Source organism: Podarcis vaucheri (genome assembly GCF_965113315.1).
Source record: "Podarcis vaucheri genome assembly, chromosome: 16".
NCBI lineage: Eukaryota > Metazoa > Chordata > Lepidosauria > Squamata > Lacertidae > Podarcis > Podarcis vaucheri.
Window position 1 is genome coordinate 43697898 of NC_138754.1, and position 26979 is coordinate 43724876.

Genomic DNA, 26979 nt, shown 5'->3' on the forward strand with positions numbered 1-26979 from the left:
TTTCGAAGAGCGAGAAAGAGGAGCCCTTTGCCGACTCCTCCCTTCGGCAAGAAGAGGCCCGGGGGCCCCGCGCGGCAGGCGGGGGCGGCGGGCGCGTTCCTGCTCCCGGTGGCGCGTGACGTGGTCTCGGGGGGCGGGGGGCGGGCAGCGGGAGGAGCGAAGGAGGCGCCGCCGAAGCCGCCCGCCGCCGCCGCCCGCGCTCCTCTCTCCGCTGCCCGGCGGCGCCCCGTCCAGGCGGTGAGTGCTCGGGGGTCCCGCAGATGGGGAGGGGTCGCCCGCCCGCCCGCCCGCGGCTTCGGGCCCCGCAGGATCGGAACATGGCGGGGGGGGGGCGCCGGTGAGACAGGACTCCCCCGTCTCTTTCGCCAGGCACATGGCGGCCCTGATGGGGGAACTGTCCAGCCTTGTGCGCGGCGGAGAGATGCGCTGCCTGCCCTTGGGGAAAAGCTGCGGGAGAAGTTGAGTCGAGAGCAGAGGCCTTTTGCTGCTCAGGCCGGCCAAAGCGGCGCCCCCCCGCCCCGTCTTAGGCCGTTTGGCATCTCCGACCTGGGGCGCGCGGGGGGGGGCAGACACGACTGGCTGCGCTTGAGCTGCTCCTACCCTCCAGGCTGTTGGTTTCTGCACTGGTGGGGATGCGAGGCGGGGGGGGGGGGGAGAACCCTGGTACCTGGTACTCAGCCGCCCACGGGTGTGGCTCCAGGCCCCCCTCTTCACCCCACGGGTGCCCCCAGCCTGGACACCTTCCCTCTCTCCTGCCTGGCCTTTGGCTTCCTGCTGAGCCCACCAGCCGTGAGGAGAGGGGCTTGTGGGGCCAGGGGGGTGGCTTGGGCAGCTTTCAGGCCCTGCTCTCATCCTGGGGAGTCTTTTCGGGCCTTGTCAATAAAGGATTGTCCAGCTTGAAGAAAAGGGTTTTTCTCGGGCTACACAAGTTGTGGGCTAGGAGCTTGTGGGGCCTTATGTAGGCGACTTCCTCTCTCTTCCCCTGCAGTTGGGCAGGAACAGGGTGTGAAAGGGACCTCCGCCTTCCTGTGTGAGAGCAAGAGGCTCCAGTCCCTTGTGGTGTGACAGCTGAAGGTGGTCACCAATGTGCCGAGGGAGCGAAGGTTGCTTGTGCGCATGACCCCGAGGCCACTGCATGCTCCTGTCTCCCCGCTAACTGATCAGCAGAGGGTGAGGAAAGTCACAGGACAATGGCCTGGGGCTAAAGGAGGAGCTGTGGCTGGAGCAAAGGTTCCTCTTACCCGCCATGGCCAGCCAGGAGCCCCAGGGAGAAGCCCACCAAGAGGACTGCCCCACCTGCTGGTCCCCCAGCACCTGCTCTTCCCAGGTAGGCTGCTGCTGACCCCTGAGGTTCCATGCAACCATTGTGGGTGGCAGGTGTGGATAGACCTCTCCTTTCCAGAAGCCACCCAAGGCAGAGCCACCAACACATCAAGTGACAGGGAGGCTCTGTTAGGTAATTCTGTGTAGGGGCGCATGTTTCAAGGGCTAGCATACATTTTTAAGCAGGGTGCTGAGAGTTGTGAGGAGACCCCCATTCCCCTCCCAGAGCTACAATTTGCAGAGTACTGTATTTTTTTTGCTCTATAAGACTCACCCTTTCCCTCCTAAAAAGTAAGGGGAAATGTGTGTGCGTCTTATGGAGCGAATGCAGGCTGCGCAGCTATCCCAGAAGCCAGAACAGCAAGAGGGGTTGCTGCTTTCACTGCGTAGCGATCCCTCTTGCTGTTCTGGCTTCTGAGATTCAGAATATTTTTTCTTGTTTTCCTCCTCCTTGTTTTCCTCCTCCAAAAACTAGGTGCGTCTTGTGGTCTGGTGTGTCTTATAGAGCGAAAAATACGGTAGTTTAACAGCCTCTCCCTCTTCATAGGGAATTTTAGATGGCAACATAGTGCTTTAAGTAGCATTTTCGTAGTGGTATCCTAGTGCTTCAAATGTATGGCATGAAAGTGGCTCTCCTCTGTCTTGAATTTGCCATCCGTTTCTTAGGATGACTCCATAGTATTGTGAGAGGAAGATAAACTCTCTCTCTCTCTCTCCATAGCTGCACTACAGGCAACACCATCTTTTTCTTTGCTAAGAAGCCCCAAATTCTTTTGCTTTCCCATGAAGGCAAGGAACTCTTTCAGTGTTTCTTCCACCTTTGCAACATCCTCTGTTAGACTCTGGGATTCTCTCTCTCTCTCTTCCCCCCTCTGTTTCTTAAAACTATTTTCCATAACATACTGTATATGGGAGGATCTGATTTCATAGCCAGTATGCTTACAATTAACAATGTGCGCTATGAGAATTTGAGGGAGAAAAACGTTTTCCTTTTTATTCCATATCTCCAAATGATTTTCATTGTTTGGGACAATCCCATTAAACAAGAACAGGTTGAATCTTACTTCCCTCCAATGATTATTATTTTTTCAACTTAAGAGTCATGATCCTAGTCCTCATGGGTTCAGGGCTACCCAAGTGGCTGTGGTGGTGAAAATAAGTGTCTGACAGGCTGCTGTTGGTGAGGTGAGGGTGCTGGGAGAAAATGGGGTACAGTATAGATAAGTGGAGAGGAAGCAAATCCTGTGCCAGGATTGTACTTTCCTGATGAAAGATGCCTGGGACCTTCTCCTCTCCTCCTGTCTTCACATCACGTGCTCCCCCTCCCACTTTGCCGTCATGCTGTTCCCCAATTCTGTGGCTGCCTTGTTCCAGGCCATTCTCTTGGCCTAGCCAGCCAATACAGCTTACAGGGTCTCGGGTATCAGCCATTTCTGATGGAAACACTGTTTGCCCTGGTAGCTCCCAATGCCTTCTGCTCCTTTTGTCTTTCAAAGAAGATGAGACTGTGACCTCAGCCCTACAGCGTGCAGGACACCCATCACTTTCGTTTTAATTGCTGCTCTGAAACTTGCATCCTTTGGGAAACAGCCCTGTGCAACCCAGAAGCTTCCTCGCAGGATTTTGACTGCTTGCCGTGCAAAAAGGGGTAGTGATGGGGGAGGAGCTGATGCTTTAGCTTCACAATGCTGCACTTCCTCTGCCTTGCGGATATGCTGTTTGGGCTTGGCTGGCCTCCAGAGGAAGCCTCTCTGAAGCTGAGTGTGCAGCGGCTGCCTTGCTGCTCTTCTGCAGGAGGCCATTTAGCAAAAGCGGTGTCTTGGATGGAGTGAGCTCCATGAAGCCAGGGGGCTTGTGGAGAGTGAGTGAGCAGCTGGCTGCCCGGGGGCTGTGGTGGGGCAAGCCACTTACACAGCAGACGTGCCCGGGGCCTCCCTGGCATCATCTCAAGCTGTTCCACGTTGTCACTTGTGTGCCCAGGTGAGCAGTCAGGTGATGCATTGCTGGGCTGGCACACTTGATAACAGCAGTTCAGCTTGCAACATTTCTATTGCTCTTTTGTGAGGCCAGGCGTCATGGAAATTCCAATAGCAAACTCAACACAACCATTTCCAACTGATGTAGATTTATATTGCCCCAACTCTCTTGATAATGGGGGATTTAAATTCAATTGAGCCTCTGTTTGCATTTCTGCAATTTGCTCTAGTGATTTCAAAGCCTGATTTTTGTTTGTTTGCCCCTGTCATAGATGGATACGGGCCTGAGTCTTTGTATGCTGTGCTGCATTTTCCCAAACCTTCATAATCAGCAGTTGCACCAAATCCGAACTGTACCATCAATGAAACACTGTGAGCTTTGGAAGCAACTCTTAGTTCACAAGGGATTTGGAATAACCACTGTACTGTGGGTGGATTAAATGCTGCTGCATCAGCAGGTTATCTCCTGAGCTTGTGTGATTTTTGGTCATTTTGCAGTGGAAGAGACATGGGTTCCAGTGGAGACTCTTGGCTGCTGGACAGGAAGACTTCTTTGCCAAACAATAAGAAAACAGGGAATGATCTGCACACAGCAAGCAGGACTTTCAGCTTGTGTATTTATTTTTAAAATAATGTAGCTTATTTGCAGGTGGATATTTTGAAACATGGGCACGCACTCATGAACACTTTCTGATGTCTCTTGGGAAGTCACTGATAGCCATGCGCCAGTGTTTTATTTATTTTTTTTAATAATTTTTTATTGGTTTTACAATTTTTTTTAAAACAATACAAACATATAAAAAGACATACAAACACGTATAATTTCATAACTCCCCCCCCCATAAACCTTGTTTCTCGGACTCCCCCATACCTCCCCTTTCTGCATCCCAATGTCCAAAATTTCCCAGCAACCTCTAAATAGTTCTGCATGCGCCAGTGTTTTAATTGCCTGGGATAGTGATGGCCAATCTTGGTATTGTTCACCTGACCTGTTTTGTTGGGGGTTGGGACGTCTCCATAATGAAATCAGAGCAATCCATCAGTGAATGCTTCGTAAATATGGAGCATGTGTATTTGAGTTTGGATTTGATATCCCGCCTTTCACTCCCCTTCAGGAGTCTCAAAGTGGCTAACATTCTCCTTTCCCTTCCTCCCCCACAACAAACACTCTGTGAGGTGAGTGGGGCTGAGAGACTTCACAGAAGTGTGACTGGCCCAAGGTCACCCAGCAGCTGCAGGTGGAGGAGCGGAGACGCGAACCCGGTTCCCCAGATTATGAGACTACCGCTCTTAACCACTACACCACACTGGCTTGCAGATGTGCATCAACTTATGGCAAACCCAGACCAAGAGAGAGCTGCAATACTTGCAAGCGTGGACTCTCTCATACAGACTTACAAACAAAACCTGAAAATATTTTTGAGGAGGCCAGCAGGTGCCACATAAAATTGCTCTGGGGGCCAAACCCAGCCCCTTTCCTGGTCCACGTCTCCTGTTTCTATGTCAGATTGGGTTCATGCCCATCCTCTGGCCAACTCCATCACTAGCAAGGTGCCACGATAGCTGGTTGTCCCAGTTCCACTGCAGCTGTGTTGGCATCCCTTCACCCTCATGCTTCCTCTTGGTGTTCCCTAATTTAGAGTCAAGGAGGGAAGCAGCAGGTATTGCTGCGCACTCTGTCTCTGTCTGGCAGTAGCAGGGATGGAGGCATCAAAGAAAGGGCTGCTCAACAGGTCACGGCATAGCCTGCCCCATCCAAGGGTTGCAGCCCTGAAAATTAGCAGATACTGAGGGCTTCTCCACACTTACCTTTCCTCCACACTTTCCAGGCACAGCCCACGCTTTGAGGCTCCAGGTCTGAGTGTTCTTTTTTTGCCCCAGAGCTTTCCACATGAAAAACACAGAAATGGAGGAAATGGCAATCTTTGGGGGTTTTTTTGTTTTTTTTAAATGATATTTATTAAGAATTTTAGAGTTACAGAAAAAAGAAAAAAGAAAAAGAAAAACTAGAAAAAAACAAACCACAATCAAACAATACAACAACACAATCAAAAGACAAAAATAAGCCACAAACATTTAAAAACAAATCCAATATTCTCCAATCCTTAACTGTCATTACCTTCTTTCTTTGACCTCCTCACTCCTCCCTTTTTTTGTATCCTAGTTATTAATTGTCACAGCAAATCCTTTCCATTTTTCATAATATTCTGTCATTACATTACCTTAATCTATTTTAACCTTATCTTACTATAGAAGACCCTAAAACTTAAAACTTAAATCTTATTTCATAACCATAACATATTCTTACATAATTCTTTTAACATTTTTGCTAAAGCCAAATAGTTTCATTCCAGCATTTTTCTAATGTTCATCAATTTTATAAAGCAGTCCTAATAAAGAAAATTTTTCTTCCAATCTTCATCCAGCGTCTCTTCCTCCTGGTCCCGGGTTTTGTCAGTCCTTTCTATCCCATCAATCAAGCGCATTAACCTGGTAATCTTATGTCCGAGGCCCTTAAGTCCCTTCCATGTCCCTTCCGCGGCTCTTCTTCATATTTATACCTGTACTTTACTTTGTCTCCTGCTCCTTTCACTCGTGTGAACTCCAACTTAACAGTGTTTTTGACCCTTCTTGACAAATCAGTCCCTTTTCCATATTCCACACAAAACCCCATATGGTATTTAAGAACATGTTTCAAAGTCCCTCCAGAATTAAGAGCCCCCACAACCCCAAACATCTCACGGCCCATTGCGAGACTTGAAAAGTCCAAACATCCCTGCATAGGGGGGTCTATCCAACCCCCCATTTCCAAACCAAACCAAACTTTATCTTTCCAAATCTGGCTTTTTACAAGTTCATTTGTCAAATCCAAAAACTCACGTTCCTGCTGGGCCACAACTCCCTCCATCTCTGGCGCCCGAGGTTCAGCAACATCCTCTTCTCTCATCTGGTCTGTCAGAGCACACTCCTGATTTGATTCCTGGGTGGGCTCTATATAGTTTCCCACTACCTGTCCAAAGTTTCTGATCGCAGCAGTCATCAAGTCCGTCTTCTCATGTATCTGTTCCAATAGGGCACTTGTTTTGCAAAGAGCACACACCAGAGCCTCTGAATACATTGTTCTACAAGGTCAGAAGCCTATTCCCACGATCGTAATCTTGTTGCAGCTACAGAGCTCCCCGATTCAGATTTAATAACAGTTTCACAGGCTCTCTCTAGGGGAAGAACTTCTATTTGTTCTTTCTTTTAAAGACGGATCTAGCAACAAAGTTTCCTTTTTCAGATATTTTGTCAATATTTGTTCCTTTAAAATGTGAAAGAGAACAATGGAATCACTATGTTTCTCTTCTTTTAACTATCTGTCAAAGACGTTTGTCTCTGGTCAATGAGCTTCCTAATGAACGTCAGTCCTGACACCCGGCTCCCAGGATCAAGACAGTGGAAAATTACTTTACTTTACACTCTCTTCTGCAGGTTTAAACAGTCCGGAAAAAATCCCCCCTCTTCTCCTGCTTCCGAAGGGGGTTCAACAATTTTAAATGGTGAAAATTAATCCTTCTCAAGCGATTTTCTGAACTCTAGTTTGCCATGTCTTTGCTTTAATCTATCTACAAGAAACGGAAGGCTGACTTCCTGTTTAGACCTTCCCGTTTCAGTGCCAAATTAATATAAATTTCTTAGTCCAATTTTCCTTCTAATTGCAGGTCATTATTTAAAGTCCAATTGTCCAGAATTAAAGTACTCACGGGTGATTGTTTTAAAAGCCAAATTGTCCCAGGAAAAAGGCAGCGCTCTCCGGCAACGGCTGTGCGGCTTCGCTCCACGGAAGAAGCAGTTGACTCTCAGCACCGCGCCACTTCCCCCTCTTCGCTCCAGAGCCCAGAAGTGGGTTCCTTTACGGGTTGGGGGGGTGCTAAAGGTGCCCGCCGAGTCCCATGGTCACAGGCTTCATCCGCCTGTGATTTTTGAAAGGGTCCCCGCTTTGCCATAGTGGGAAAGACCCGTTTTCCGTGGAGCTAATCCCTCCGGATCAGAGGGAATCCGCCTGTGCTGGCCCCGGGGGGGAGAAGGTACTAATACCGTAGCCGAAGTTCAGTCCAGAGTCACTAGCAGGGTAGACGAACACTGGATGAGACGCGAGGTCCGAAACAGGGAGCCAGGCAGGGGAACAGGAACGCTGGAAGGGCAGCAGCAGGAAGCCAGGCGGGGAACAGGAACACTGGTAGAGCAGAAGCAGGGAGCCAGGCGGGGAACAGGAACACTGGTGGGTCAACAGCGGGCAGCCGGGCGAGGAACAGGAACACCGGAGAGTCAGGAGCAGGAAGCCGAGCGAGGAACAGGAACACTGGAGAGTCAGGAGCAGGAAGCCGGGCGAGGAACAGGCACACTGGGAGTGCAGATCTAGGTCTGGGTAAAGCTGGTACTCCACAATGACGTTGCTCCCGCAACCTGGGACCGGGCTGCCTGACCTTTATCTTCTTCTAAGGCCGGGGGCGGTCCCGGCCCCCAGGAGTCCCGCCTCTCCTGGCCTTAAGGCGAGCACTCCTCCTGGGAGAGACCAGTTCCCTTCGCCTCTCTGCCCTAAGCCTCTGGAGTTCAGGAGAGGCCGAAGGGTTACTGGGCCCCGGGGGAGGCTCACCCGTAGCAACTGAGTCCTCCAGCACCTCTGGGGCCAGAATGGTCTCACCTGGTGCCTGCCCCTGAGGATCTGTCACAGGTGCAGGCTCCTCAGCATCTAGGCCTTGCCCCAGTTCAGCCGGCCCTGGAGGTGGGGACTCCTGTGCCGGCTGGGATTCCTCCGGTTCACTCTCAGACTCGGAATCCCAGGCCATCACACCGCCATTACCGATGGCGCCACCTCGGAAGTCAGGAAATGGCAATCTTTGGAAAACTTGAATTGCTCTTTGTTGTGCTTCAGCTTCAGACAGTAGGTTTTTGAGGGGAAGGCTCCAAGGCAAAAGCGAGAGAGCACTGAGAAACAGAGAGCTTGCAGGGCAGCAGCTGAAGAAGGAGCAAAAAGGGTTTTCTTGTGTGTGTTTCTTTGTGGTTGATTAGCTGCTCTCCCTGTGCAAAGGTCAGAGGGGGCAGGGTTTCTGTTGAGTCAGGTGATTAGCTGTGGGAGGAGCTTATCAGAGCTTGCAGGGCAGCAGTTGAAGAAGGAGCAAAAAGGGTTTTCTTGTGTGTGTGTGTTTCTTTGTGGCTGATTAGCTGCTCTCCCTGTGCAAAGGTCAGAGGGGGCAGGGTTTCTGTTGAGTCAGGTGATTAGCTATGGGAGGAGCTTATCAGAGCTTGCAGGGCAGCGGCTAGCAGGGCAGCAGCACGCGCCTAGCGGCGCGCACAGTTTGATCCATCTTTTAGATTTAGGGGAGCTAGTCTCAAACGTTTGTTGGGGGAGACCTAGGTTTTTTTGGGGGGGTTATTTGTCCTGTCTTCATTCTTTTTAAGATGGAGGACCACTGTAGCCACCCCCAATGACACGTTTTCAAGATGGAGGGTGAGGGAACAGCTGCAGTCGCCTGCGGTTCCTGCACAATGTTTGCCATCTTGCCAAAGGTTGCAGGCAGCTTTACCTGCAGCAATTGTATGTTGATTGCCCTCTTAGAAGACAAAGTCCAGCAACTGGAGGAATGTGTAGCTACGCTCCAAAGAATTAGAGAGCTGGAGCTCTTCTTGGAAGCAACAGAGAACACCGTCTCCACCAAGGAGGAGACGGGACACCCCTGAGAAGGAGGCTAGTTCACCAACACAGGTGCCAGATATATGGAGAAACGTGACTCAAAGAAGTAGGAGGCCCAGGGTTCGCTCTGATTGTTTAGAAATACACAATCGCTTTGAAGTCCTCTCCCCTAGCATGGAAGACGAAGAACAGACTCCATTTGAGGATCTCTCCCTCATTACAGTCGATCAGGTATATGAAGACGAGCAGCATAGTCAGTTCTCAGGGAATGTGCAGGCGACCTTGGAACAGACAGCTCACGGAAGAACCCCGACCAAACCTAAGAGGAGGCGTGTAGTGTTCCCCTACTGAGGGGAACAGAAGCAGTGATCTGTGGGCCTGACAAGATGTCTCGGGAGGTGTGCTGTCTCCCCGGGGCTAAGATCCAAGATGTAACTGAACGATTGCAAGGAATCATAAAACCCACTGACAAATACCCCTTCCTCTTGGTTCATGTGGGAACCAATGATACTGCAAGCAATAGCCTCCAGAAGATCAAAAGAGACTACGAGGCTCTGGGCAGGAAATTGAAGCAATTAAATACACAAATTGTCATCTCATCTGTCCTCCCAGTTGAACGACGTGGCCCAGGGAGAGAGGGAAAAATAGTGGAAGTGAACAGCTGGCTTCGCAAATGGTGTAAACAGGAATGGTTTGGATTCTTAGATCACGGACTGCAATTTCTTGAAGATGGACTTCTGGCAAGCGATGGGCTGCACCTCACAACGGTTGGGAGGAATGTTTTTGCCAAAAATCTCAGAAACCTCATCAGGAGGGCTTTAAACTGACTAATGTGGGGGAGGGAGACAGTGCTCCTGAAGGTAGGAGTCTATCAATTGATGAAGATGATCATCCAAATGTCATAGACCAAATGGAGCAAACAGCACGCAGACCTAGTGGTGGGAGGAAAAAATCCTTAATTAACAGACACGGGGGAATGATTAATGGACTTCAATGTCTATACACTAATGCACAAAGCATGGGAAATAAACAAGATGAGCTTGAGCTCTTGGTACAGCAAACTAAATATGACATAATAGGCATCACTGAAACCTGGTGGGATAAGTCCCACAATTGGAATGTAATAATGGGGGGATACAATCTATTTCAGAGAAACAGACCAGACAAGAAAGGAGGAGGAGTGGCGTTTCCTGCTTGGCAGGGGGTTGGACTCGATGGCCCTTGTGGTCTCTTCCAACTCTATGATTCTATGATTCTATGATTCTATGATTCTATATGCCAGGGATGTGTATACCTGTGAAGAGATCCAAGATTTAGAACCTCAAAGCCAAAGTGAGAGCATTTGGGTCAAAATTAAGGGAGAGAAGAATAACAGAGACCTCATTGTGGGAGTTTACTATAGATCCCCAAGCCAAACGGAGGACATAGATGATGCCTTCCTGGAACAGATGGCCAAGCATGCAAAAGGAAGGGAGATAGTAGTAATGGGGGACTTCAATTACCCGGATATTTGTTGGATGTCAAACTCAGCCAAGAGCATAAGGTCAAACAGATTCCTCACTGGCCTTGCAGACAACTTCATTGTCCAGAAAGTGGGAGAAGCAACAAGAGGAACAGCCATTTTAGATCTGGTCCTAACCAGATGATGACCTGGTCAGTGGGGTAGAAGTGGAAGGATCATTAGGCGCAAGTGATCATGCTCTTCTGAAGGTTACTATACAGCAGAAAGGAGCAGCCAAGCATACTAGGACTCAATTTCTTGACTTTAAGAAAGCCGACTTCATAAAACTTAGGGAAGTGCTGGGTGAGATCCCATGGACAGTAATACTAAAAGGAAAGGGAGTTCATGATGGCTGGGAGTTTGTTAAGAGGGAGATAGTAAAAGCACAACGTCAGGCAATACCAATGAGACGGAAACATGGAAGGTGCCTAAAGAAGCCAGGGTGGCTATCTAAAGAACTTTTAACTGAGTTAAGATTAAAAAAGGATGTGTACAAAAAATGGAAAAGGGGGGAAACCACCAAAGAGGAATTCAAACAAATAGCCAGCACCTGTAGACACAAAGTCAGAAAAGCTGAAGCACAGAGTGAACTCAGGCTTGCTAGAGAGGTTAAAAGCAACAAAAAAGGCTTTTATGGGTATGTTCGTAGCAAAAGGAAGAACAAAGAAACAATGGGGTCACTCAGAGGAGAAGATGGTGAAATGCAAACAGGGGACACAGAAAGGGCTGAACTCCTCAATGCCTTCTTTGCCTCAGTCTTCTCCGATAAAGAAAACAATGCCCGACCTGAAGAATTTGGAGCAAATGATTCAGCAGAGGAAACACAGCCCAGAATAACTAAGGAGATAGTACAAGAATACTTAGCTAGTTTAGATGTATTCAAGTCCCCAGGGCCAGATGAACTGCATCCAAGAGTATTAAAAGAACTGGCAGATGTGATCTCAGAACCACTGGCAGTCATCTTTGAGAATTCCTGGAGAACAGGCGAAGTCCCGGCAGACTGGAGGAGGGCAAATGTTGTCCCTATTTTCAAAAAGGGGAAAAGAGAGGACCCAAATAATTACCGCCCAGTCAGTCTGACATCAATAGCAGGGAAGATTCTGGAGCAGATCATTAAGCAAACAGTCTGTGAGCACCTAGAAAGGAATGCTGTGATCACCAATAGTCAGCATGGATTTCTGAAAAATAAGTCATGTCAGACTAACCTGATCTCGTTTTTTGACAGAATTACAAGCCTGGTAGATGAAGGGAACGCAGTGGATGTAGCCTACCTTGTTTTCAGCAAGGCATTTGACAAGGTGCCCCATGATATTCTTCTAAAGAAGCTGGTAAAATGCGGTCTTGACTGTGCTACCACTCAGTGGATTTGTAACTGGTTGACTGACCGAACCCAAAGGGTGCTCATCAATGGTTCCTCTTCATCCTGGAGAAGAGTGACTAGTGGGGTGCCACAGGGTTCTGTCTTGGGCCCGGTCTTATTCAACATCTTTATCAACGACTTGGATGATGGACTCAAGGGCATCCTGATCAAATTTGCAGATGACACCAAACTGGGAGGGGTGGCTAACACCCCAGAGGACAGGATCACACTTCAAAACGACCTTGACAGATTAGAGAACTGGGCCAAAACAAACAAGATGAACTTTAACAGGGAGAAATGTAAAGTATTGCACTTGGGCAAAAAAAAATGACAGGCACAAATACAAGATGGGTGACACCTGGCTTGAGAGCAGTACATGTGAAAAGGATCTAGGAGTCTTGGTTGACCACAAACTTGACATGAGCCAACAGTGTGACGCGGCAGCTAAAAAAGCCAATGCAATTCTGGGCTGCATCAATAGGAGTATAGCATCTAGATCAAGGGAAGTAATAGTGTCACTGTATTCTGCTCTGGTCAGACCTCACCTGGAGTACTGTGTCCAGTTCTGGGCACCACAGTTAAAGAAGGACACTGACAAACTGGAACGTGTCCAGAGGAGGGCAACCAAAATGGTCAAAGGCCTGGAAACGATGCCTTATGAGGAACGGCTAAGGGAGCTGGGCATGTTTAGCCTGGAGAAGAGGAGGTTAAGGGGTGATATGATAGCCATGTTCAAATATATAAAAGGATGTCACATAGAGGAGGGAGAAAGGTTGTTTTCTGCTGCTCCAGAGAAGCGGACACGGAGCAATGGATCCAAACTACAAGAAAGAAGATTCCACCTAAACATTAGGAAGAACTTCCTGACAGTAAGAGCTGTTTGACAGTGGAATTTGCTGCCAAGGAGTGTGGTGGAGTCTCCTACTTTGGAGGTCTTTAAGCAGAGGCTTGACAACCATATGTCAGGAGTACTCTGATGGTGTTTCCTGCTTGGCAGGGGGTTGGACTCGATGGCCCTTGTGGTCTATTCCAACTCTATGATTCTATGAACTTCAAGGTCGGACCATGCTGGAAATGGTGACCTGAATGAGGAGCTCACCAGGTAGCCCAGAGATGGAGAAGACATTGGCCCTCCATATGCTGTGAGACTTTTAACTCCCATCAGCCCCAGTCCACAGGGCCAGGGTAGAGGATGATGAGAGTGTTGTAGCCCCTCAAGATCTGGAGAGCCACAATTGCTCAGCCCATGTGTAGGCCAATTCCCATGGGGGTGTCCACAATGGGAGTTCATTGCCACCTGTTTTTCCCTACCCTCTTTGGGGGTAGGTAACTCTCACTGTTTGGTTTCTGCGAAGGAGGACACTTGGAATATGCTGGGGGGGGGCTCTGGTGGGCTTGGATTAGACTCTTTAACTGTCCTCTCACTTTGTAAGCCAAGAGGCCTTAACTTGGACCTTGCGTGGCAAACACCTTGCCTGTATCGTGGATGGTTCTCCTGTGGGCAGAGAGCAATTTCTCATCAGCAGATGATCTGGGTTGCTGCCCACCTTCTACTGCTGTCAGTAGTTTGGACTGCCTTGCATGTTGTTGGATGGAGGGTGCTGCCTTGAAGCAGAAGGTTACAAAGGCAGGGCAGCCTGGAACTCGGAGGGAAAGCTGTGCCAACAAAAAGTTCCAATCTTGATCTCCAGGCAGGGCTGGAAACGTCTCCCGTCTGAAACACTGGAGCCCCGGCCTCTGTCCTTGTAGACAATTTGGAGCTAGGCAACTCCAGGGCACAATTGGTTATAAGGCAGTGGGGGCCTTTTGCCCTTTCCTGCTTGTGGGATCTCTGCCTTCCCTCAGCAATCCCAGAGTGCCTGGCCTCGTCTCATGGGTGGCAGAGCAAGTGGCATATTCCACCTTGGCAGGCTTGGTGGTGTGCAGAACACCTGCAATCAAAGACAAGCTTCCTGCTGTCGTTTCCCTCCCCACCATCTCACTCGCTCCTTCTGGAACAGGAGACTTTTTATTAAAGGGAAAAAGCCTTGCACCAATTTATTACTTCCAAAATGCCCTGGAGTTTAAGCCGGATAATGAAATGCCCTTCCGATCACAAAAACTCCCCAAGGCAGTCCACAACTGAGTGCATTTGCACTCAGCAGCATCTGTTGAATCATTGCTGATTTTATTTAAACCTTGCTGAAGAAGAAGCTGGCGTTTGTTCTGCCATCCCTGACGAGGCGCTTTGTAGGAGTGCATGGAGAACGTCCAAAGGGTCCTCTCCTACGAATATCTCTTGGCAGTGAGCTGCACGGCTCAGAATTTCCTTAGCAACAAGCACATGTGACGGTTCTAGAGAATCTCCATCCATTTGAACTACTTTTTGAAAAGTCTGTAAGGCCACAAGAACACGTGGCCACAAGAACATAACCCTTTACTACCTTGTTTTCAAGTAGGACACCAGGGTTTAAGCAGATAGATTTGGAGACTTGCTGGACTGCACAGTCAGCCCTTCTGCTCCTCCAGCTCTTGGTAAAGGAGCCTAGTTGGGACGGATCTTGCGTTAATGTTCTCTCTTTCGGGGGGGGGGTGCGATTGCAGGAGAGATTCAGCAAGAGCGAGCTTATGCTTTCTCGTTTTCCCTAGTCTGCATCTTCTCCCAAGGAACATGCCCACCTGCCATTCTCCCCAGCCAAGCTCCGTGATCAGAACAAAGGCCCGCTGGCAGGGCATGAGGGACTCAGAAACAGCAATTATGGGGGAGAATTGGTGACAGGATGTAAGGTGACACACCTCTCCCTTTCTACCCTCTGAGTCTCCCCTGAGTTGGGAACATAGCTCAGGGGCAAAAGTTCCCAGGTTCATTTGGTTTAAGACTGCAGCCTCAGTTTATTTTTGTTTCTCTCTATGTGTAACCAAGAAAGTGAAGTTGAATCACTCATGAGTGTGCATCAACTAAACACGTGAACTATCCCCTTAGAAAAGCATTGTGATCTGAGTTTCTGGGAGGAAATGAAATGCATAGTAAATAAATTTACATGTCTTCTGCTTTTTAACTTTTCTTAAGTTTCTTCCAGTGGTGGTGCAGTGCTGAACACTGCTCCCTGTGTAGCATTTGATAAGTGATGGCTGTTGCAAATACACAAGTCCTGTTTGATATTGTGGCCATATATGTATACGTGTGTTTAGGTGTAAGTGAGTGCGTGAACTCACCCCAAATAATGCCTTAGGTCCAAACTAGGTTCCGTGTCAAATGTTTCTTTGCAGAATGCAGGTTTAAATCGCTCCCCTGACACTGCTGTTTGTATTGGGAAGAAAGCTCCCATGGGCACCAACTTTGTGTTTTTATATTTTAAACCACCCTGTGATCCTCGGATGAAGGGCAGTATAGAAATAACAAGAACAACAACACCCCAGTCGCATCTCCAGTTAAAGGGAGGAGCAAGGAAGCAGCAAGTGATGGGGAATTGGGAGTAGGGGATAGAGGGGGACACGACAGAAGGTGTGCAAGATGTGTTTATGAAACCTTTGGGCAGCTCCCCCCCCCCCGATCTTACGGGTGGCTCCCACCACTTTCCACCTGTGCCCTTTGTGCGTTGTGGTTCTTGCCATCTTTGTGGAGCCTGTGCAGGTGCCTTGTGAGCGAGGCTGTTAGCCAAAGCTTCCCTCCTGAGCTGTAGCATTGGGACGACCTCCTGTGCTTCAGAGAGAGCTTGTTATTATCAAGATGCTGGTGCTGCCTTGATGATTGCCAGACAGGCCATCAGGGTGCGGGTCTGGCCTTCGCCAAAATGGTGCCCTCCAGACACTTACTAGTTGGTTCAATGTACCTTTAGGAAATTAATATTAAACCTCTGTTGAGCATTCCGCTTTTGATTATTTTATTTTTATTTATTAAATTTGTGTACACCCCATACCCTTAGATCTCAGGGTGATTCACAACATAAAATGACAATAAAAAACCCACTTTTGATGATATTCCACATGTATTCCCAACATTTAGCAAAACAAACAACACCGAATGTAGCTGCTTTGTGCTATTTTAAACACAATGGCTAAGTGGATGAGAGCAGATTTCTCTCAGATTGCAAAGAGGAAGTTTCTTCTTTGAACCGCTGACAGGCCTTTTCCCCCTTAAGTCATATTATACATATTTGTGCGTGTGCCAATCTATAAATAAGAGGAGGGAAGGCTGCTCATGGCTGAAGCCCTTTAAGGGATGTTTATGTCCCCTGCTTTGCTTCACTTTGTACAACATGGCTGCCCCAGGTTGCCATGGTGACAGGCTTATTCTGTGGGCTGCGCATTTGAAGGGTCCCTTTTTTAAGATGGGGACAAGTCAGTGCCTGCCGACACCACACTTTAACCTGGGGTAGCTTCCACCAAAAACATTTAGATTGCCTTGGGCCATTTGGAGTGAATCTGTAGTTGTAAAGAAGCCCCAATGATGAGCCATTTAGACAATAGTTATTTGCCTCCCGTTCTAACTCAAGTGGAAATTTTATGTGTTTTTTAAAAAATTGCCTCTTGTAGGATAAATACACTTTTTGCTACATTTTGCCACACATTGCTATTCCTTGGCTGGCCGTCTAGCTTGTGGTAACATTGCCAAGCGACCGAGGGCATCATGGAAAATCTGGCCTTCAGAATGACCTCTAGCGAGATGAGGGCTCTTATCATGTGTCCTTCTTCCAGCTTGGGATGGAAATGATCACATAAACAGCAGAAGGGTATTTATGTCTGTTCAACTGGATGCATAATTTTGTGGAACTGGGATGTGGAACCTCTGTAGCTCTCAGGATGTTGGGAGCTTCAGTCCTGCAACCTTTGACGTCCTCCATCCCTGAATTACAGTGTTAAGCTATGTATAAATGGTTCAACACTGCTGCTTGTTTGCACACCCAGCGCTCGGTTTGGTGTTGCAGATGCAACCCGCTTTTGTGTGGGCTTGTGTCATAACTGTGTGTCTTGGGGTGGGTGGAGGAGGAGCCCAGCTGACCGCTGCTGAGAAACAGCACCCATGCTGCCGAGAAGGGGAATCTCTTGCTCCTTGTGGCTCCAAGGCCCCCCCCCCCCGCCTCCCTGCTCAGCATCTGACTGACCTTGTCCTTCTTCCCTCCCTCCCTCCCTCCCCACCACAGAGAATCTCTCTCCCGCCTGGGTGTTTTTGGAGAGCAAGGAGCAGCTAGCAAGCCAGCCAGCCAGCCACAAAATGAACTTCCCAGACCGAGGTGAGCACCTGGCTGCCGTAATGGATGTGCTGCCATGTGCTGGCAGTGGGCGCATGAATCTTTGATGGCTCTGCCGGCGTGTTCCCCCTGTTCTACCCCCCCCCCCCATTTTGTGAGATTAATATTTGATCACGCTCAAAAGCTACCAGAAGCCATTTGGAGCCGGCTTGGTTATTGGCATGGAGGCCCAGTGGAGCATTGAGAGGGAGGCTGCTGTGCCGGGGGCGGCGGGGGGGGGGACGGACTGTGAGCCAGAGGGCCTGGCTGGGCAGAGGTATTTGAGTGGGGGTCCCACTTTCTCACGGAGGAGGCTCTAGTCTTGGCTCAGACGGGGGCTCCAGGAGTAGTTCCCTCCAAGAGTTCAAGGGGTCTATCGGCAGTCAGCCTTGGGGGAGTGTTAGAACTGGATGAAGAGAAGGTCCAGAAGGTTCAAAGTGGCTGAGCGCCTGCATTGCGTGCAAAACGTCCCAGGTTCAATTCTGGCATCTTCTGGCAGTACTGGAGGAAAATGCTCTTCTGAAAATTTGGATGGCCATTGCCAGTCAGTGTAGACAAAACTAAAGTAGATGGACCGCTACTAAGCAGTTTCATAGAATCATAGAATCATAGAATCATAGAGTTGGAAGAGACCACAAGGGCCATCGAGTCCAACCCCCTGCCAAGCAGGAAACACCATCAGAGCACTCCTGACATATGGTTGTCAAGCCTCTGCTTAAAGACCTCCAAAGTAGGAGACTCCACCACACTCCTTGGCAGCAAATTCCACTGTCGAACAGCTCTTACTGTCAGGAAGTTCTTCCGAATGTTTAGGTGGAATCTTCTTTCTTGTAGTTTGGATCCATTGCTCCGTGTCCGCTTCTCTGGAGCAGCAGAAAACAACCTTTCTCCCTCCTCTATGTGACATCCTTTTATATATTTGAACATGGCTATCATATCACCCCTTAACCTCCTCTTCTCCAGGCTAAACATGCCCAGCTCCCTTAGCCGTTCCTCATAAGGCATCGTTTCCAGGCCTTTGACCATTTTGGTTGCCCTCCTCTGGACACGTTCCAGTTTGTCAGTGTCCTTCTTGAATTGTGGTGCCCAGAACTGGACACAGTACTCCAGGTGTGGTCTGACCAGAGCAGAATACAGTGGCACTATTACTTCCCTTGATCTAGATGCTATACTCCTATTGATGCAGCCCAGAATTGCATTGGCTTTTTTAGCTGCCGCGTCACACTGTTGGCTCATGTCAAGTTTGTGGTCAACCAAGACTCCTAGATCCTTTTCACATGTACTGCTCTCAAGCCAGGTGTCCCCCATCTTGTATTTGTGCCTCTCATTTTTTTTGCCCAAGTGCAATACTTTACATTTCTCCCTGTTAAAATTCATCTTGTTTGTTTTGGCCCAGTTCTCTAATCTGTCAAGGTCGTTTTGAAGTGTGATCCTGTCCTCTGGGGTGTTAGCCACCCCTCCCAGTTTGGTGTCATCTGCAAATTTGATCAGGATGCCCTTGAGTCCATCATCCAAGTCGTTGATAAAGATGTTGAATAAGACCGGGCCCAAGACAGAACCCTGTGGCACCCCACTAGTCACTCTTCTCCAGGATGAAGAGGAACCATTGATGAGCACCCTTTGGGTTCGGGCAGTCAGCCAGTTACAAATCCACTGAGTGGTAGCATAGTCAAGACCGCATTTTACCAGCTTCTTTACAAGAATATCATGGGGCACCTTGTCAAATGCCTTGCTGAAATCAAGGTAGGCTACATCCACTGCGTTCCCTTCATCTACCAGGCTTGTAATTCTGTCAAAAAACGAGATCAGGTTAGTCTGACATGACTTATTTTTCAGAAATCCATGCTGACTATTGGTGATCACAGCATTCCTTTCTAGGTGCTCACAGACTGTTTGCTTAATGATCTGTTCCAGAATCTTCCCTGGTATTGATGTCAGACTGACTGGGCGGTAATTATTTGGGTCCTCTCTTTTCCCCTTTTTGAAAATAGGGACAACATTTGCCCTCCTCCAATCTGCCGGGACTTCGCCTGTTCTCCAGGAATTCTCAAAGATGACTGCCAGTGGTTCTGAGATCACATCTGCCAGTTCTTTTAATACTCTTGGATGCAGTTCATCTGGCCCTGGAGACTTGAATACATCTAAACTAGCCAAATATTCTTGTACTATCTCCTTAGTTATTCTGGGCTGTGTTTCCTTTGTTGAATCATTTGCTCCAAATTCTTCAGGTCGGGCATTGTTTTCTTTATCGGAGAAGACTGAGGCAAAGAAGGCATTGAGGAGTTCAGCCCTTTCTGTGTCCCCTGTTTGCATTTCACCATCTTCTCCTCTGAGTGACCCCACTGTTTCTTTGTTCTTCCTTTTGCTACGAACATACCCATAAAAGCCTTTTTTGTTGCTTTTAACCTCTCTAGCAAGCCTGAGTTCATTCTGTGCTTTAGCTTTTCTGACTTTGTGTCTACACGTGCTGGCTATTTGTTTGAATTCCTCTTTGGTGGTTTCCCCCCTTTTCCATTTTTTGTACACATCCTTTTTTAATCTTAATTCAGTTAAAAGTTCTTTAGATAGCCACCCTGGCTTCTTTAGGCACCTTCCACGTTTCCGTCTCATTGGTATTGCCTGACGTTGTGCTTTTACTATCTCCCTCTTAACAAACTCCCAGCCATCATGAACTCCCTTTCCTTTTAGTATTGCTGTCCATGGGATCTCACCCAGCACTTCCCTAAGTTTTATGAAGTCGGCTTTCTTAAAGTCAAGAAATTGAGTCCTAGTATGCTTGGCTGCTCCTTTCCGCTGTATAGTAAACTTCAGAAGAGCATGATCACTCGCGCCTAATGATCCTTCCACATCTACCCCACTAACCAGGTCATCAACATTGGTTAGGACCAGATCTAAAATGGCTGTTCCTCTTGTTGCTTCTCCCACTTTCTGGACAATGAAGTTGTCTGCAAGGCCAGTGAGGAATCTGTTTGACCTTATGCTCTTGGCTGAGTTTGACGTCCAACAAATATCCGGGTAATTGAAGTCCCCCATTACTACTATCTCCCTTCCTTTTGCATGCTTGGCCATCTGTTCCAGGAAGGCATCATCTATGTCCTCCATTTGGCTTGGGGATCTATAGTAAACTCCCACAATGAGGTCTCTGTTATTCTTCTCTCCCTTAATTTCGACCCAAATGCTCTCACTTTGGCTTTGAGGTTCTAAATCTTGGATCTCTTCACAGGTATACACATCCCTGACATATAACGCCACTCCTCCTCCTTTCTTGTCTGGTCTGTTTCTCTGAAATAGATTGTATCCCCCCATTATTACATTCCAATCGTGGGACTTATCCCACCAGGTTTCAGTGATGCCTATTATGTCATATTTAGTTTGCTGTACCAAGAGCTCAAGCTCATCTTGTTTATTTCCCATGCTTTGCGCATTAGTGTAGAGACATTGAAGTCCATTAATCATTCCCCCGTGTCTCTTATTTAAGGATTTTTTCCTCCCACCACTAGGTCCGCGTGCTGTTTGCTCCATTTGGTCTATGACATTTGGATGATCATCTTCATTAATTGATAGACTCCTACCTTCAGGAGCACTGTCTCCCTCCCCCACATTAGTCAGTTTAAAGCCCTCCTGATGAGGTTTCTGAGATTTTTGGCAAAAACATTTCTCCCAACCGTTGTGAGGTGCAGCCCATCACTTGCCAGAAGTCCATCTTCAAGAAACTGCAGTCCGTGATCTAAGAATCCAAACCGTTCCTGTTTACACCATTTGCGAAGCCAGCTGTTCACTTCCACTATTTTCCCCTCTCTCCCTGGACCACGTCGTTCAACTGGGAGGACAGACGAGATGACAATTTGTGCATTTAGTTTGGCTCCCTTGTTCTCCCCATAAAGGAATAGAATGCAATGAAAATATTAAGCTAAATGCCCAAAGAACAAGTATCCATCCCTGTCTTGAATGGTTGGCTTCTGTCCTTTCCAGGGAGTCTGTGGCTTGGTCTTCCATCCTCTGAATGCTGAAAGTGGGGAGAGCACCTCCGAATCCTGGGCCCATGTGGATGGGGAGAGGATGCGGGTGACCATGAGGCGGGTTCTTATGGGGGTGGGCTTTGCCATTGCCCTGATGGTCTCTGCCCACCTGGGCCAACAGATGCTGCAATGCCAGCACATACTGGGCCAAGGCGCCAACCGGGGACTGATGCGCCCGGAGAACGAGGAGCTGGTGATGTTGGACTCCAACCGGGTGGAATACCGTTACAGCAAGGAGATGCCTCTGATCTTCATCGGTGGCGTCCCCCGGAGCGGGACTACACTAATGCGTGCCATGCTGGATGCTCACCCGGAAGTACGCTGTGGGGAGGAGACGCGCATCATCCCGCGTGTGCTAGCCATGCGTCAAGCCTGGTCCAAATCTGGCCGGGAGAAGATGCGCTTGGACGAGGCTGGGGTGACTGACCAAGTCTTGGATGCCGCCATGCAGGCCTTCATCCTGGAAGTGATTGCCAAGCACGGAGAGCCAGCCAGGTACCTCTGCAACAAAGACCCCTTCACGCTCAAGTCCTCCCTGTACCTCTCCCACATCTTCCCAAACTCCAAGTTTCTCCTGATGGTGCGTGACGGCCGGGCTTCCGTCCACTCCATGATCACCAGGAAAGTCACCATTGCCGGCTTTGACCTCCGCAGCTACCGGGACTGCTTGATCAAGTGGAACAAAGCCATTGAGGTGATGCACTCCCAGTGCTTGGAGATTGGGCTCTCGCGATGCCTCCCCATCTACTATGAGCAGCTTGTCCTGCACCCCCAAAAAACGATGCAGGCCATCATGGAATTCCTGGACATCGCCTGGAGCGATGCCGTCCTGCACCACGAGGAGCTGATTGGGAAGCCAGGCGGAGTCTCCCTTTCCAGGTGAGTGTCTGTGCTGTAGCCTCGCTGCAGTGTGCATTCCTAGCACACTGGCCGTCATCTCTGGAATTGTCATGCCTTAGTTCACACACAATATGGGATAGGGTGCAGCTGAGTCTTAAGAGCATCTCCTTGGGTGCAGAAGATCCTAGGTTCCGTCTCTGCTGATGGCATCTCCAGAGAGGGCAGAGAAAGTCCCCCATGTGGAACCCTGGAGAGCCACCACCAGCCAGCAGAGACAGCACTGAGTTAGGCTTTACAAGGGATCATTAAAACGTGATTGGAGGGCTCTCCTGTCCATTGAGAATCTGGCATGGGAGGGACGAAGAGCTCCATCTGTCTTCCAGGTAGGGCCCAGGGAAGCTGCTTCGCTACAGCTGCAGGAGGGGGCTGCAAATTTAGCTCTGGAGACTAGCAAGGAAAGTCATAAGGGAAACTCATTTCTTAAAACTCACACACAAGGAGATGTGGGAGGCAAAGTCCCCCTCAAAGCCTCCCTGTATTGACTTGCTTAATTTATATCCTACTTTCCTCCAGCCCTGCTGCTTTTCTAGCTTCATAGCTGTTTCCCCTCCCTCCAGGCTCAGTGTGGAGTTTCTGACCTGACCTCCTCGTCTGTTGCTAAACTCACACAAGTGCTTAATTCCCCTGGCCATTGTTAGTGTTTTGCTGGGTGCTTCCCTGCCTGGGACAGCCTCTTGCTTTGTAGAGCTGGGCTTCCTTGCAAACTACCTTTAAACATACACACACACACACACACACACACATACACACACACACACACACACATATATATATATATATATATATATATATATATATATTATTAGTTTTACAAAAAAAATTATAGACAATACAACCAAATAAAGAAACAAACAAACATGTATAATTTCATATCCTTTTTTCATAAACCTCACTTCTCCGACTCCCCCAAACCTCCCCTTTCTACATCCCAATTTCCAGAATTATTTCAGCAAATCCTAACTACCTTTAAACTTATATAGCCGTGGGGATTGAGAGCCTTGTTGCAACAAGGGCACGTGGTTCAGCTGTGGACCAGAGACAGTGGTGATGACAGGAGGGTTTGGATAGTTAAGCACCTCCTATGAATGCAAGCTTGTTAAAATTAGGTAAAGGTAAAGGGACCCCTGACCGTTAGGTCCAATTGCGTACGACTCTGGGGTTGCGGCGCTCATTTTGCTTTGTTGGCCGAGGGAGCTGGCGTACAGCTTCCGGGTCATGTGGCCAGCATGACTAAGCCGCTTCTGGTGAACCAGAGCAGCGCACGGAAACGCCGTTTACCTTCCTGCTGGAGCGATACCTATTTATCTACTTGCACTTTGACGTGCTTTTGAACTGGTAGGTTGGCAGGAGCTGGGACAGAGCAACGGGAGCTCACCCCGTCGCGGGGATTCGAACCGCCAACCTTCTGATCGGCAAGCCCTAGGCTCTGTCCCACAGTGCCACCCTTGTCCTGGTTTGTTAAAATTAGCTCTTGCCTAAACCTATGCTAAAAACTTTTAAATTGAAGCGATGAACTGCATTTAAAGCTTAAACTGAGCACTAGGCTTAAACCTCTGTTTGTACACTGAATTTTGTCGTGGCTCAATTGCTGTGGCCTTCTACGGTCATTTAGCAATGGCTACAGTAAAGAGAAGCCAATTAAGGGCCTCACAGTGAAAACTAGGGACTGTGGAAGGTTGAAGAAATCAAGAGAGAACGTGAGCAGGTGCCACCCCTTGCCTCTCTGCTCTAGCCGGTTCTTACTGTTTTCTTGCTATTGTGCAGGATTGAGCGATCCACGGACCAGGTGATCAAGCCAGTGAACACACAGGCCTTGACGAAGTGGCTGGGGCACATCCCGGCAGATGTGCTGCAGGACATGGCTCAGATTGCTCCCATGCTGGCCAGGCTGGGCTATGACCCCTATGCAAATCCACCCAACTATGGGAATCCAGACCCTCTGGTGATCAACAACACACACAGGGTGAGTGAGTGCCACTAAGCCTGTCATCCTTCAGGTGACGGTAGCTGGGTTGTGTGGTTTCCACCAGATCTATGCCATGTGATAAAAGATCCTGCAGCAGATCAACTTGTCTGGCTTTTAGCATTACTAAAGTTTGTGTTTATGGTGCAGCAGTTCAGTTACAATGCATTCTGCTCGAGAACGTGATTTTTTTAAAAAAAAAAATAGCACGAAGCCTTCATTGTTCAAGGAAAGGGAAACAACTAGTACAATATCAAGAAAGGCAGCAAAAGTTCTTACTCTCCTCAGGGCTGTAAGATAATGTACTGGTGAAGATTTGTGATCAGATCTCCTGTTTAAATAAATAAGTAATTATGCAGTTGCTGCGGCAGGGAAAGGTTTTCTGAATGTGATCAGAGCAGGTACGCTGATCTGATTCATACCCCAGAAGGATCCAAAGAGCCCCTGCAGTGGTAAAAACACATGCCAGTATTTTCAGAGACAGTCTAGATCAGGGAAAGGGTTAATCCCCATTACTAGCAAGAATGGAGCACTCTCCCCTCCCCCCCCCATGAAAGTACATTAAAGAGGTGTGGGGTGTGGGGTTTAAGCTCCCTGCAATACAAGCTGATCGGTAGCCTTGATATTTTGAACATTCCAGTTGTGTTAAGTTGGGCAGAATTGGGAAGTGCTTGTCTCTCATTCCTAGCATCCTAGTGGCTGAAGGACCCCCATTTCTCAAAGCTAGAAGATACACATATTGTTCTCTATCTGAGCTCTTCTGTGTTCCTCTGAGCAGCCAAAGGTGTCTTTCTAGAGGTCAAGAAGAGCCTCTTCCCACTTTTCCCATTTCTCCAGTTCACTTCCTTTCCATTCTGTGATTTGCAGCCTTTATTGTCCTAATTGCAGTCAGTCATTGCATTGCATAATATTGACTAGAATCCAGAATGGGCCAGCTTTATTGAGGATAGCCAGCTTCCCAACTGCGCAGAGATATTCTGCAGGAGTAATCACTCATGCCGTGGCCAAAGAGCAGCATTCAGAGTGGAGGTGGACTCCGTGAGAGTTGAATGTGAAATCAGAGGTGTGGAAATATTAGGCGGGCAGGGGCCTCACCTGACCTTTTGCTCTTTGCACAGGTTCTTAATGGGGATTTTAAAACGCCTGCCAATCTGAAAGGACACCTCCAGGTGAGTTCCCCTTTCCCAGTCACCTTTCTTCATCTCTTCCGCTCTATTCTCTGTTGCCTCTATGCTTGTCCCCCCCCCCCCCCGACCCAGGAATGTTTTGGACGCTCCCTCCCAGGGCAGCTACTGAAGAGAAACTGCAAATGTCCTCTTTCCCCCTTGCCTTGATCTCGAGGTTCTGCACTTTGGAACTGAATTGCAGCCATGTTTAGGAGATCATCTGGGACTCTGAAATGTTCTTCCCATGGAGATTCCCCCTTCATTCTCTTCTAACTACACATATTTGTAAACAGAAAAGAAAAAAAGCTCCATCATGGTGAAATGTATAATTCTACACATTTTTAGGCAGCTTTGACTTTTTCTAATTGAGATATCAATTCTGCAGCACATGATATATAGAGGGTTGATTTAATATTTTGGCAGACTAACTTTGCTCCTCCTTGGCCATGTTTTGAAAGGCAGAGTTCCCAGTGTAAAAAGAGCACAAATAATATGCTATTTTTTCTGTCTTGTGTCTTTTTGCAGGGTGCACAAAATACTACTACTTTTCACTGACAAAGCTAGTGATTTCCAGGTACGTATTTGAGAAGGTGAGCAGATCTTCTTGCCAGGGTTGTAGAACTTATTTCTCTCAATTCTCAGCTTCTCTAAGTTTATAAAAATTAGGAGTGGGGGGGGGATATGTCTGAAAGCTTTGCCTTGTAATCCTAAACTTATATATTTTGGGTGGCAGCACTGGCATTAATATTAGAAATATCAATAGTTTGGCATTGAGTTCCAGGAGTAACTTTTTTCTGCCTTCCTCTTTGCCTCCTTTAGATGCAAATTGCTTCCCGTTGCTCTGAGAAGGAGAAAATTTGCAACCAGCAACAGTGGAGCTAGCTCCGTTATCCAAGCATATTGCTTGCTACTGATATTGCCAAATCAAGTGCTCTCTGTGAAACACCTTTTGTGTGTGTATGTATGTGTGTGTGCATTTATTTGCCAGGTTGGGACAATTCTGACTCCCTTGTTTGAACACTCCCTGTGGTAAAAGGGTGAAATCTGTGGAAATAAAAGAGAACCACAAAGTATATTGGAGAAGATTTTATAGTGGTCTACTGGGGACCTTTTAAAAGTGTCTTGTAATTTTTGTTCTCTAATTTGCAGACCTCAGATAGCTCCATTAATATAACCTTGTTACAGCGCTTTTGTCTTATAGGCAACAATCCCAAATTTGCCTCCTTTTAATTATCTCATTTGTAATTTACAAAAATAAAATAGATTTATTTATTAATTCTTTAATAAATATATGAGGCTGTCTCCTTCACATGTTGCCTTCCTTTATTTCACCTGAGCTAAGAATGGTTCAGATACAGTATTCAAGTGCTGTAACTACAAAGCCACTCTTTACATAGAAGATTGTTCCTGTTGTCATCATATTGAAATTAACCCCCCCCCCCCCCCGTTTGTAGAAAAGAGAAAATGTGTGACTGTCTCTGTAGGCACAAGTGCGGCACAGAACTGAATGATAGGCAGGGAGATGTCTATAAAGCTATAGCAGGACTTGGTGACTTTCCTGGTTACTTTGAACTCTTCTTACTTGCAGACAGAAGGAGAGTGGGGCAGAGAAAGAGGGAGGGAGAGGGCTCCAGACTAGGGTGGTCAGGAGGGCCATTTGTTAGGGGCCCAAAGCAGCCAAGGGCCCCTTGCCCTAAGAGTGCTGCCCTTTCTACTTTGCACAGAAGAAGCTCAGGTGCTGCCAAAGATAATGATCCATTTGTATGCCCTGCCTCTTCCAGGTGAAGAGGCCCACTCAAGGTGCTCTGGAGCCAGCATTGCCCAAGAATGTGTGTACACATGGGGAACACACCCCTATTAAAAAGGGCAAAATAGTGCCACTAC

At 48.0% G+C, this 26979-nt stretch overlaps 1 protein-coding gene across 2 annotated transcripts; it reads left to right on the plus strand.

Annotated features, from left to right (window-relative positions):
• On the plus strand, positions 1-26404 carry TPST2 (tyrosylprotein sulfotransferase 2). 2 transcript variants are annotated; one of them, XM_082203820.1, is made up of 7 exons: positions 1-237; positions 16961-17050; positions 21020-21945; positions 23731-23929; positions 25048-25098; positions 25621-25669; positions 25915-26404. In XM_082203820.1, the coding sequence occupies exons 3-6, from the start codon at positions 21107-21109 to the stop codon at positions 25648-25650; spliced, it is 1119 nt and encodes a 372-aa protein (XP_082059946.1). In that variant the 5' UTR covers positions 1-237; positions 16961-17050; positions 21020-21106; the 3' UTR covers positions 25651-25669; positions 25915-26404. The 2 variants fall into 2 exon arrangements, with proteins under 2 accessions (XP_082059946.1, XP_082059947.1); XM_082203821.1 differs by lacking the exon at positions 1-237 and adding an exon at positions 1016-1327.
• Positions 26405-26979: the final 575 nt, after the last annotated feature.